Consider the following 12,780-nt stretch of genomic DNA (forward strand, 5'->3'; position numbering starts at 1 on the left):
TTATGAATTATTCCAGTATAAAGAGACTTCCTATGCACCCTGTATAAGTGCCTTTAAAAATTTTAGTTTGTGTTTAAATATTTGTTTTTTACATGTGAATACTCTTTGGCTTTTCCCCCATTTTCCATTTAAGTTTAATTAGGAATTTTTGTCAATTTCTATACCGATGGTCAATTAGTGCAATCATTCTCACAAAGTAAATGATTTCAAAATAGTCATTAATTCTCAATATTAAACCAGTAATGAATTCTTTCAATTTTTATTCTCTCAGACAAATGTGGTCATAGATTTTAACTACCTTATACGTTGAGGAGGATATGGGGGTATAATTACCTTAAGCTTTCAAATTATCAACTATGGAAAGAATTATATGAAATTTAGAGATTGAAGTGCTGGTTTCCCTTTCTTGTTTAGTTTTTCTTGTTCTTATCTCATTCCACTTATTTCAGAGCATGAACAGCATCGTTTGTGCAAGAGTTCTGCATACATGAATCTGCATTTCAAGGTAAAATGGTTCTACAACAACTACGTAAAAGATGTCCCTCCATATAAAGAAACAGTACCTGAATATCCTGCGTAAGTTTTATTTTATTGCAACAATTTTCTTCAATCTTTATTGAAGAAAAAAGAGGAATATGGATGAGGTGCATGTCTGGTTTAGTAGTAGTAGTCTTCATTGAAATATTGTACAGAAATGGAAGCTCGTAAAATATTTGTGTGATGCACATTCTCAATTGAAATAAAAAAAAGTTCCTAGCTTATTAAATAATGTGATCAATCCAAACGTTTGATAATTAGAAATATTATTCTAGATTTTTAATGTTGTATAATGGTGATGTTTCACTATCACTGCACACTCATTTATATTGAGATGATTTAAAAGTTTTGCAATACTTGCATACAAGAACAGTTTTTTGCATGTCATGTGACTGACATTGGAAAGTTAATTGTCAGATAGGGTAATTATGGTGTATATGTTATGTGAAAGCCTGAACACTGGTGAAACCTGGAATTTGCAACAAGAACTAGGTTTTACCAAGGCGAGTTGGTTAAAGTCTGAAATAAACTTGTAAACGTAAACAAGTAAATTAAAACTAGTAAATTAATTTAAGGCAAACAATAAAAGTCTGTTTTTAATGAGGGTATATTAAATAATTATAAAAATTAATTGATTAATAAGCATCATTGATTCAATAAAAAGGGCTTTTACTGTCAAAGTAGATTAAATAATAAGTTAATTAATGATAGTTAACAATTTCTTAATTAGTGTCAGGAACCAGTACATGGTGGTTAAGTAATTCATTTGTTGATTATTAATTAGAAATTATTGAATAATTATAATTATTGTTTAAAATATAAGTGGCAAGAGGGACTGATAATAATAAGTTGATGATGTTACCGTTTTTTGTGTGATACACATTTAAAACAGACTTGGAGGAGAAAATGCGTCCAAGATGAAAACGTTTACAAGCAATTATCAACTTTTAAAAAAAATTTGGTTAACAAAGATTTCTTTTCAAGCATATTTCAAGCTATTACCAACTTGACTTGGTAAAACCTATGTCTTGCCAGGTATATCATATGTTTTACCAGTCTTCTGGCTTTTACCATAACATATATACTGTGCTGTTAGATTGTGTGTCACTTAATTCCATAGCTTTTTGAAATTGTCAAGCAAGCTCTACATTTTGCAGTCCAGTGTGATTTATCACTTTAATGACCTCTGCAAAAAACCATGAAATAAATGAGTAAAATATTGCATAATTTTTGCCCCATCTAATATTTTCAGCAATACATTTATACTGTTGAAAAAGTAGTTATTGTAGTAAAAGTAGTTATTATACATTGACCTGTTTTTCATTTATTTATTACGCTCTGAATTATGACATAGAAACAAGTTTAATGTGTGTCAAACAAACAAATTGGATAAGATAATAATGAAAGATTTGGTGCTGTTGAAAATTCTATGCTATATATACAAAATAAATGTTCTATTTTTTTTTTTTTTTTATGGGAATTAATCAAGTTTTATGATTTACCATTACTTCCAGGTGGTTTGAACCGTTTGTCATGCAGTGGTTAAATGAAAATGATGACGTATCTCTGGAATACCTCAACAGTGCCTTCTTGAGAGACAAAAAGGATGGTGTAAGCATTTATTTATTTTATTTACCTTTCTTTTTTTTTGAACAGCTAATATTGTATTTATTTATTTATATATATATATATATATATACATATATATATATATATATATATAATCTTCCTACTTTAGAAGTGTGGCTTGCTCACTTTGTCCCAATGCAACTAGACACTTGGAAGATCATTATGATAAAATTTAGAAGTCCGGTCATATGCAGATATGGGAGGGGGGGGCGATAAGATTGATCCCCCTTTCTCCCCCGTTCAGTGAAAAATAGTATAAAAGCATAGGTAGTCATTTGCACCCCCCCCCACACTGTGCATACTTTTAGTGATTCCCCCTCCATCCCCATCCCTGTTTCCTAGCGGAGCGTCTGTATCTGCTTATGAGTACATACCTTGGCTACCAAATACTTTTTTAAAAAGTTTGGTTAAAAAATATTCTTTTTTTTCTCTCTAAATTTTCGAGTGCATACACATTTTGTTCACAAATGTTTTTTAGTGAAGATGCATGCTGACATATCAAAGTTGCATTGTAAACCAAAGTTTTGCACTAATCATTATCAAAATTACTGTAACTTGAACTCAATGTGTTCATGTCCATTATGAAAGCTTTTGTGCCATTTCAAATGAAATTAATGAATACTATGTTTACACTAAGAGGAAGATACAATTTTTATTTTTAGAAATTGTACGCACACAATACACAATGATGTGTGCAATTTATTTTACCTACCTTTGTTTTTATTTCAGTTCCTACAAAGCTCAGAACATGCGTTGTTTTCAAATTCAGTTGTTGATGTCTTCACGCAGTTGACACAGTGCTTTGATGTTATTAGTAAACTCGAATGCCCAGATCCAGAGATTGTCAAATTGTACATGAAGCGATTTGCAAAGGTTTATGAACTTTCGTATTTCTTTAGACATTAAATAAAGTTGAAGTCAGACTTATATTCTGAATTTTTTATGTTGAGTTTTATTTTAAATTTCCGTTTTTCCCATGCAATTTTTTTGTATGAAAGTTTTGTAAATTTATCAGAGGAATAAGTAATTTGCTCTTCATGTGGAAACTCTTTTTGTTTTTAGAATTTTTCTTGAAATCATTTAAGAAACAATACCTATTTGCTAAGTAGCTAATTGAAAACAAAAATGAAATACTCTGAATTTTATCATGATAAAAATATAGTGCAATACAATGTTCCTTCTAAGCTATGTGGCTTCTGTGCATGACAGAGATGTTTTACAAAATCATCATGTTCTATGCACCATATATGCTCAAGCAGTGGCTCATGTGACCTCAAACCTAATTTTGTAAAAATGAACTAATTACACACATATACAGATTACTTAAGTGACCCGTAGCAGATTTTCAGATCACCTAAGAAAGTCATGAAATATTTACATATCACTTGAGCGGCCTGTGGTATATTTCCACACCACTTAGTGGCCTGCAACACATGTTTAGATCGCTTAAGTGACCCGCAACACAGTTCGAGAGCACGAGACCAGCAACACGTTTTCAAACCAATGAAGTGGTGTGCATTCTCCTGAAGGTTGAGCACCCTTGCTGTACACTCTTGGTGGGTATGATGGTATTTTGGTATAGCTGTGCTGGGAAGAAAAAAGTCGGCACATATGAAAAAACATTAAGAAAAATATTGACACATGAATCCTTTATATATATATATATATATATATATAGTTTATGGTCATTTTATACACAAACGTGCTATTTCATGACAATTGAAAAATACCCAAAATTGAGCCAATAGTTTTATTGCCCCTTTGTTCAAATTTTAGCTAATGTTGCTGTTTGGAATTTGATTTAGCCTCAACATCCTATTTTTCATTTGCACATCAAGTGACCATAGCATAACTGTATTATCAGATAATTATGTTTCATAACATACAATTTAATGTAGATTTAATTTTGCCTTCTGTCAAAATTTAAACCTTCTATTCAATAATTCAAAAGTTGGTCATAAATTTAGTGATTTCAAAACCAGATAAGATTTTTTTTTTGCAACTGCTGAGAGGACACTAAATGTTACATTTTGCAAAAAATCATTGTTTTTTAATTTGTCTTACAGGTTTTTACTGTCTTCAGATTTATTATTATCTTGGGTTTAACTGCTGTTGATTTTGTTTCAGACAATTGCAAAAGTCCTCACTGCCTACGCTGATATTGTGAAAAAGGAGTTTCCAAATTTCATCAGCCAAGAGAAAACTGTAAGCATTTTTTTATTTTGGTTGTAAAGGAGAAAATGTAAATTAATGTATGAAAAAAGTTCTGTTTATCTACAAGATAAACTTGATACAACGATACTATGTGGACCAAGAAAAACATCATTGTAGAGGGATTACCATTATATTGAGAGGCAGCAGTTTAACATTTAAAGTGTAGATGTTACCATGAAAGACCGATATCTGGCAAATACATAATGTCAGTATTCTCCAATGAATGCCAGCATTCACATATTCAAATATTTGGTGTATGTCCAAAATATTTGATAAATATCATTATTTCTCACTTACACTGGGAAATTCCAACATTCATAGTCATGTGCTTGTCAACATACACAGGCGATGGGTCCACTGTATAAGAATATTACCAAATGTATTCGATCTTTCACAGACGTATTTGGTATGCATCAACATTCACAGGAGAATATTGGCATTCTCTAATTTCAGTCATTCAGAGTAACATAGACATTTTTAAACAAGACTTGAAAAAATATCATTGTAGATGGAATTATTATTAGATCCCGGATGTTCAGGCACTAAAATTGTTTGAAATAGGCAGGCAAAAGGGCACTAAAAATGCCTAAAATAGGCACAAAAAAAGGCATTTATAATTTATGGAAGGAAGAAAAAATAACTAGAAACTGAGGTATTAAGAGTTCAAAACTAGCAAAAAAATTAGTTGCACTACTAGTCTACTGTTTTAATTAAAGTTTACAATAATAACTACATTATTATCCAAGTTTAATTGATTTCAAGCCCAAAATAAAGTGCTAGTAGACCCTCACAATTTGGTCAATTCCAGGGTCCCCATTACCAGACAGAGTCCATAAAGAAAATTATCTGTGGGGCTTTTTCAAGTAGCAGATCATTTTTATTTATTTGTCGTAATTATTGTTTCTATAATTGAAACCTAGCTACCTTGTTCTATTTTTATTTAAAAAAAACCATTTTTTATATTACCATACATACGGGACTACTTCAAGCATAGGGTCCCGTGTGGCTACATCTGGAGGGGCATACCCCTGGGAGCAACTCTGGTCAATTTAATCGGGTACCATATATGTATATAAATCGAGCCATGGTTGTTTTCAGTGCATTTATGATGTGAAAAAAATATCAAAAGTGCATGGGATCCCAGATCCCCATCTGTTCCTACCCCACCTTGTGTAAGCCATGACACGAAACAATAGCTTCTTGGGACAGCCATACGTCAGTTATACGTATACAATGCAGTCCAATGCCTGAGCGAGACATGTTATGGGAAGCATGTGAAGAAGCAAAAATTTCTAATTTTCCTCTGCTTTTCTAACATGGGCTGCTTTTATCTGAAACACAATCATTCACGTCTAACACCATCCATTCAAAGCAAAATTATTGCATGGCAATACCTAGTTTCCTATCCCTCGGATCTCTTACTTATTCATGTTTAAATGGGGCTAAAAGCGGGAGGTTCTAATGATAATTGATACTAAAAGTTGGACAATTTTAAAAAGTGTAATTCTTTTGTTCTCAATGCTCACAATACCCAAGTTTTACAGATTATAGGCTCTGAAATTCACTAATGAACTTAAAAGTATGTTAAAATAGACATTTATGGCAGGAAAAGTTCAAAAAAAGACATTTTTAACAAAATAGTTGGAAAATAGGCAAAAAAAGGCATTTAGCCTGAACTTCTGGACTCTGATTATTATATTTCGAGTATCATTGTAGCAAGGTTTCGCTGTATTTTATGGAATGTTTGTGAATTGTATAACTAATTTGATGCGCGTTAAACTAACCCAAGTGATATAAGTTTCATTACACTGCAGTGAACCTTTATCGTGAAACCACTAATCATGAAATTCCATTCAACATGAAATGAACTCTTGATCTGATCAATATCAGTTGCAATATTGATTTCAATTGTCTCTTTGTTCTCTATCCGTCAGGCTTGTATCCTCATGAACAACATCCAACAATTGCGGGTGCAATTGGAGAAAATGTTTGAATCTATGGGAGGAGAAAAGGTAATTTTTCAGTGACTGTCTGAATTTAAAATATCTTCTGATTACAACTACATTAAATTTTATTTTCATAATCGTAATCTAGTCATTGAAGTTTGCAACTTTTACAACTCATTTTCTTCCTTATTCCAAAGCATATTAAAATTTTCTTTTTTCTGCTTAAAATTATAAAATGCATACAATAGTGTCTCTATATGACAGAATTTCTCCCTGAACTTGCGCTTTTGATGATATGGTCTATACAGAAAACTATTTTCACGTAACAATTTTCCTTCATTGCATGATGCAACTTTACTATATGAAGACTAAACTATGCTTTATACTTTACTACATGTATTATTCTTACATATACCCTTACTAACATTATGGCATCTCTAACTCAGCTAAAATTGATTTTCTCTTTTTGTTTATCTAACAAAGCTGGATGCTGGCGCTGCTAATGTTTTGAAAGAACTACAACAGCAACTCAATACTGTGCTCGATGATTTGAGTGGTGTGTTTGCTGTTAGGTAACTAACATACTCCCTCTTTCTCAACTAATTTCTACTCTGTCATACTCACAACTTACTGATTAGAGTGTACGCATGAAAGATTCGGTTTAATTGTAAAATTTAGTGTGTAATCATTTTCCCAAATACGCAGTAGTTCACAATGTAGCTTATTTCACTTCAATAGAAAGATATGTATACTTGTATGTATTCCTGAACTTTTGTTTTTTATCTTTCCAAATAGTTGGAAATATATCTTTCTGTATGTGCAGAAAAAAAATCCTTCCCCCCCCCCCCCAAGTCACAAATCATCAGAAAGTTATTCAACAGTCTAATACTCCACATCATTCATTCAAGATCTACGAAATAGTTTAAGGTTCAAAGGGTAGAATGAAAAATGTAATTCATTCTGAATGACATTATGCCTGCGTAGATAAGTATTACCCATAAAATATTTCACTAGTTTTATTCAACCTGATTAGGCCATCAACTTCTCAACTAGATTGTTGAATTCTGTTGAATGTAATATGTGGCTTCAGAAACACAAGTGACTGAAGAGTTGAATCTTATAAAAAAATCAAAGCAGCTAAAAAATCATTATTGTTGTCAATGTGAATTCGGCAGTCATTTCAATCAACTTACATCATTTGATATAGTAGTAATCAAATATTAATCATTTTGCCCATTCCTACTGTGAAATGTATGTGTTTTATGTCATGAATTGAATCTTTCTCTGTGGTGAATTATGCTTTTGATACTATTTTTCAGTTTGGATAACACAATCAAGCAGAGCATGCAGGAGCTTAGTGCTCTTCTCTCGGCAGTGAAAGGCACAGGCCAAGTGTCCATGAATCAGGCCTCTCAAAGGGACGAAATCGCTGCTGAAGCAGACCATATTCTTCATCCGCTGATGAGTATCCTTGATGGGAAACTTATCATGTTCTCACAAGTATGTGAGCGCACAGTACTGAAACGTCTGCTGAAGGTTAGTGCACTATTCTTTCATGACTTGTGACAGGCACTCATTGAAGGAGTTAATTATGTACCACTCTTTTTTTTTCCAAAAATAAATAAATAAAACCATGTACCAGGTGTACAAGTATGAAATGCGGATTTTTTTTTTTTAAAAACACGTTAAATTCGGAAGAATGATAAAAAGTGCTTTATTCAAAGTATGCTCCATTTCTTGTTATACATTTCCCCCCATCTTTCCTGAAATTTGTGAATACCACGCCAGTAAAAATCTTCCCCTTTTGCTGTGAACCATTCATCAAGCTATTTTTTCACATCTTCGTACGAACCAAAGCGTTGCTCAGAAAGTGTGTGACCCATCAATGCAAACAAGTGGTAATCGGAAGGAGCCAAGTCTGGTGAGTAAGCCGCATAGGGTAGAACTCCCAGCTGAGTGCTTCCAACGTGCCGCGAACCGCTTTTGCTGTATGTGATGGAGCATTGCACATTGACCATTGAACATTGTCAAGGAGCATTTCACGTTGTCATGGAACATTGCGATTGGAAACAGCTTGTTGACTAACACCCAATTGCTCTGCGAGTTGTTTTTGTGTCTGTGTAGTATCATCTTCGTCCAACAATGCTTTCAATTCCACATCTTTTTTTTTGGCGGTTTTCTATGTTCCTTGTCTGCAACACCGAAGTCGCCACTTTTGAAACACCGAAACCATCATTCACACGTATCTTGCGATGGAGCATGTTCACCATAAGCTTCTCGAAGTAATCGGTATGATTTAGCAGCAGTTTTCGTCAAATGAAAACAAAAAAGTTAATGCTGTCCGTGAATGCTCTTTGTTCAGTATAACTTTCGACATATTGAACACAACAATACAATACTATGCACACACTTTTCCAATTTATCACTCGTGCGCATCTGACACTTGTTGATGACACAACAAAATGGCGCAGTGTCAAATCTTTATAGCACAAACTGCATTGGTGCACCATATGTTTTCTGAAATCCGCATTTCATACTTGTACACCTGGTAAATAATAGTATATCCACTGTAACATGATGGTTTTGAGTGAAACATTCTTCTGCTTTAATTTCAATTCACATTTTTTACTTTTTCCTGCCATAATGTTTCTCTTTTGATTTCTTTACAGGAACTGTGGAAAATTGTGATACACACTATGGAAAAGATAGTTGTTCTCCCTCCGATATCTGAAAAGAATGTAAGTTTACTATGTAAATTTATAAGAAAAAAAATTAATTTATTTATTTTTTGCTAAATAAAACTTTCATTTGCTTCTTAAATGATCAGTGGATGCTTTTGTTTCAATGACAGAAAAAAATGTTATCCAAAGAAAAAAATCCAAAATAACTTTATTTTTTTACTTGTGCGATAGCCAAAATCGTAATTAAAATATAAGGGTAGATATCGAATGAAAAATGAAAAGCTGTTATATAATTTGATTTATTTTTGTATGAGTTTGGGGAAACGTGTAGTGGAAAAAACACCCCTACTGTGAAATGGACTTGCTCTAGGTAATCATGTGGAATCACATGATACATGCTGGTGGTTATCCGACAGGCAATCGGTTGTTTTTCCATCTGCATCTGCAGAATTTTTTCAAGTTAAGAAGAGCAACATGGTATTGTTGTTTTTTTATGGCAAAAGGAGTTGGAGTTTCTGAAGTGCATCATGAACAAATGCAGTGTATGGCAAGACTGGACAGGTGCCATGTCAACATGGCGACTAAAAAATTGGTATTGGCTCCTAAAATTTTCTTTGCATAGTTATTAAATTGCAGGCTGAGAGCAGCACAAAGTATTTGGAAGTTATACCAATATATCTGTCAACATGAAAGAGGGTCACTGTGCCTTGAAAAAGTCAAAAGAAGCATTATTTTGGATTTTTTTTCTGGCACTGAAATTTTTTTGTGATTTGTCCAACCCTGGTGCATGTTGAACATGTGCCGATTAACTCATGTGCATGACTATTTAGTGGTGTTTCTATGCAAGGATGGCATGATCGGTACCAAAACACACTCCCACCTTCTTGCTGATGTTGCTTATTGTGTGTCATCTGTTTGGGTTGATTATTTGATAGACTTCTTTCACCAAAGCTGTCATGATGATGAGATGACTTTGTCCAGATCGTGTATCATCATTCACAGAAACGTGTTTGCCAGTCCTGCACATGAGTCAATGACAGTGAATGTTCATGATACACTGCTTTTGTGTGCTGATGCACTTCACAAACTCCAACTCCTTTGCCCTTAAAAACAAATAAAACCAAGTTGCTCTTTTTACTTACCAGAATGTTGCCATCTGTTGGCATTGTCAGAAATTGTGAGCTTTGGCCTGTGTTAGGTACGACCGTCCATGTACAGTCCCGTTCAGTGCACACGAGCTCCAAGGAAAGATTGAGATATTTGTTGCCTCTGTGGTCTAGTGCATTCACGTGGAAAATGAAAGGATGTGGGTTTGATTCCCTGCAGGGGCAGTTGAATTTTCTCTTTCCGAAATATATATTTGCATCAGCCTGCTGTTAAAAACCTTTGTATCTCTACTTTACTTGCAAACATGACACAGATGAAAAAAGTATCAATTGCCTTTTGGATGATTCTGTCAACCAACTGCCAGCACATATCACACATGATTCTGCATGACTACCTAGGTCAAGTCCATTCCACAGTAAGGGTTGCCCATAACAACTGTCCCATTTTCATTTGAACCACCCTTATACATTTGAAATGGTTTTCCCTTGTATGAAATATTCCCTTTTGTCTTTTTCCTTATGTGCTTGCTTTCAAATGCATTTCATTCACAAAAAATCAACTTAAAACTTTTCAGGTGATATTACCAAACCTTCCCAATGCCAAAATTGAGGATGTGGGGCGCCTTTTCCGAAATCATGTTACTGCAAGCACAAAACTGCCTTCAGCACTAGGAGTGATGGTATGTAGTACATTAAGTAATTATAAAAAGTAGAGTAAAGTGTATATACAATTTAAAAATAAATTTTGAATAGTTTATTTAGTTTTTCAGTTTGATTTTGATTACTAATAAGACTTAATTGTTTAGGAGGTGGAAAAAAACCTTACGCCAAAGCAGTGTGCTGTTTTAGACAATGCTCTCGAACAAATCAAACTGTACTTCCATGCGAACGGCAGTGGACTCAAGAAAGCTTTCCTCGACAAGAGTGCAGAGTTGCAGTCACTGCGGTATGCATTGTCATTGTACACACAAACTACAGACACACTCATCAAGACGTTTGTCACAACACAAACGAAACAAGGTTAGTACATGCTGCAAGATACTATTTTATTAATTTTTTTCCTATGTTTTACTGGGAATGCTTTATGATTTAGAATAAAAAAATATTCATTGATTTTTCTTGTCTCATGGGCTTTTTTCTCTTTCATTCAAAATGAACACAGCCTTTTTCAATTTTACTGTATGCAACATGAAAATATATGCATTTGTTTGTATGTATACTCGTGTATAAGTAGATTTTTTTTGTTCAAAAATTCATTCTAAAATTGGGATTATTGACTTATACATAGGTTAGTTTTCACGGTGAAAACATTTGATCTGAGTTGTAATTTTGGTAGTCCTCGAGTTGGAGGGAGAGGGAGTTGATTTATGCACATAATTATACATAGTACTTGTTGGAGGATTTCTCAAAAACTTTTCTATTTTATGATTTTTAGATGCTCCAACAGCTGAAGAGGGAAGTGTGGGTGAAGTTTCCATACAAGTTGACCTGTTTACTCATCCTGGTACTGGCGAGCACAAAATCACTGTTAAAGGTACACATTTATAATGTTGATCTGTCAATATATAATTATGTACATAAAAATTTGTCCATGCTCATTTTATTACTACTTTATTTATAACCATTTTTATACTGCTGAATTTCGATAAAGTTTTAGTTTCTAATATTTGTATTTTAAAACATTTGTGATTTATCAGACATCTTTCGTATCTATTAGTCTGTTAACTTATGGGTTTATGGCGATTTGTCTGATTATATACTACTTGTACTACATCTTGTATCTGCTAGGTCAGTTTCAGGTGGGTTTACTCTTGAATGTATATAGGATGTCCCTGAACTCATGGGCCAAACTTTAAGGGAACGTAAAATACACATAAAGAAGCATTTTTTTTATAGCAAAGTGGGGTTGAAAATAAAAATCTTTGGCGGAAAAATGCGGAATGCCAAGGAAATGAAAAAAAGCTTTGTATTTACATTAATAATTACAGTAAGTGCTCTAATATGTCACCACAATCGATACAGATCTGGAAGCGTCTCGCAAGTGATTGGCATACTCTTTTGAAGACTTTCACTCAGTGATTTAAATTTAAAAAAATTTTTATTTCCTTTAGCATTTGGTGTTTTTCTGCCAACACTTTTCATTTCTGACTCCACATTGTTCTACAAAAAAAATTCTCATTTATGTGTATTTTACCTTCTATGAGGGACACCCTGTATAACAGGAGTGCATGTAACCAATTATGATTAGTTTTATTCAGTTTAAATAGTATTAACATACCTTTTTGCTGTTCAATTACTGGATAAATTTAAAATTATTACTAGAGCAGGGTATGTAAATTATTTCATCTTTCTTTCAGTTGTTGCTGCGAATGACTTGAAATGGCCAAGCACCAGCATGTTCCGCCCATTTGTTGAGGTGAACCTCATTGGCCCTCATCTCAGCGATAAACGAAGGAAGCATGCAACAAAATCAAAGAACAATAACTGGTCACCAAAGTACAACGAGACATTCCACTTGTGAGTTGACTGTCGATTCCTATTTTTCAGATCAAGTTAAATTCATCTATTTTCAAATTATTTTTTTAAAATTCATTTCACGAATTCATATTTAAATTCTTAAAAATCCATGGACTTTTTTTTGTTGTTATAGCCTTATATAGTTGTCCA

The 12,780-nt window shown here is 33.3% G+C and overlaps 1 protein-coding gene across 3 annotated transcripts in view; it reads left to right on the forward strand.

Moving 5' to 3' along the window:
• The window catches only part of LOC149069322 (uncharacterized), a 220,564-nt gene that overhangs the window by 197,355 nt on the left and 10,429 nt on the right, over positions 1–12,780 (forward strand). For 2 of the 3 annotated variants that reach the window (XM_089249408.1, XM_089249409.1), the window contains exons 19-30: positions 450–576; positions 2,052–2,148; positions 2,896–3,039; positions 4,294–4,371; positions 6,315–6,392; positions 6,810–6,898; positions 7,646–7,862; positions 8,996–9,064; positions 10,689–10,793; positions 10,920–11,133; positions 11,549–11,647; positions 12,471–12,630. In XM_089249408.1, the coding sequence (XP_089105534.1) occupies positions 450–576; positions 2,052–2,148; positions 2,896–3,039; positions 4,294–4,371; positions 6,315–6,392; positions 6,810–6,898; positions 7,646–7,862; positions 8,996–9,064; positions 10,689–10,793; positions 10,920–11,133; positions 11,549–11,647; positions 12,471–12,630 (1,477 nt within the window). The remainder of the gene's footprint in view (positions 1–449; positions 577–2,051; positions 2,149–2,895; positions 3,040–4,293; positions 4,372–6,314; positions 6,393–6,809; positions 6,899–7,645; positions 7,863–8,995; positions 9,065–10,688; positions 10,794–10,919; positions 11,134–11,548; positions 11,648–12,470; positions 12,631–12,780) is intronic. The other variant, XR_016195044.1, reaches the window with a different exon arrangement.

Source organism: Pholcus phalangioides, unplaced genomic scaffold (assembly GCF_987345545.1).
Source record: "Pholcus phalangioides strain wild (caught in Gottingen) unplaced genomic scaffold, Ppha-v1.0 ptg000022l_1, whole genome shotgun sequence".
Lineage (NCBI taxonomy): Eukaryota > Metazoa > Arthropoda > Arachnida > Araneae > Pholcidae > Pholcus > Pholcus phalangioides.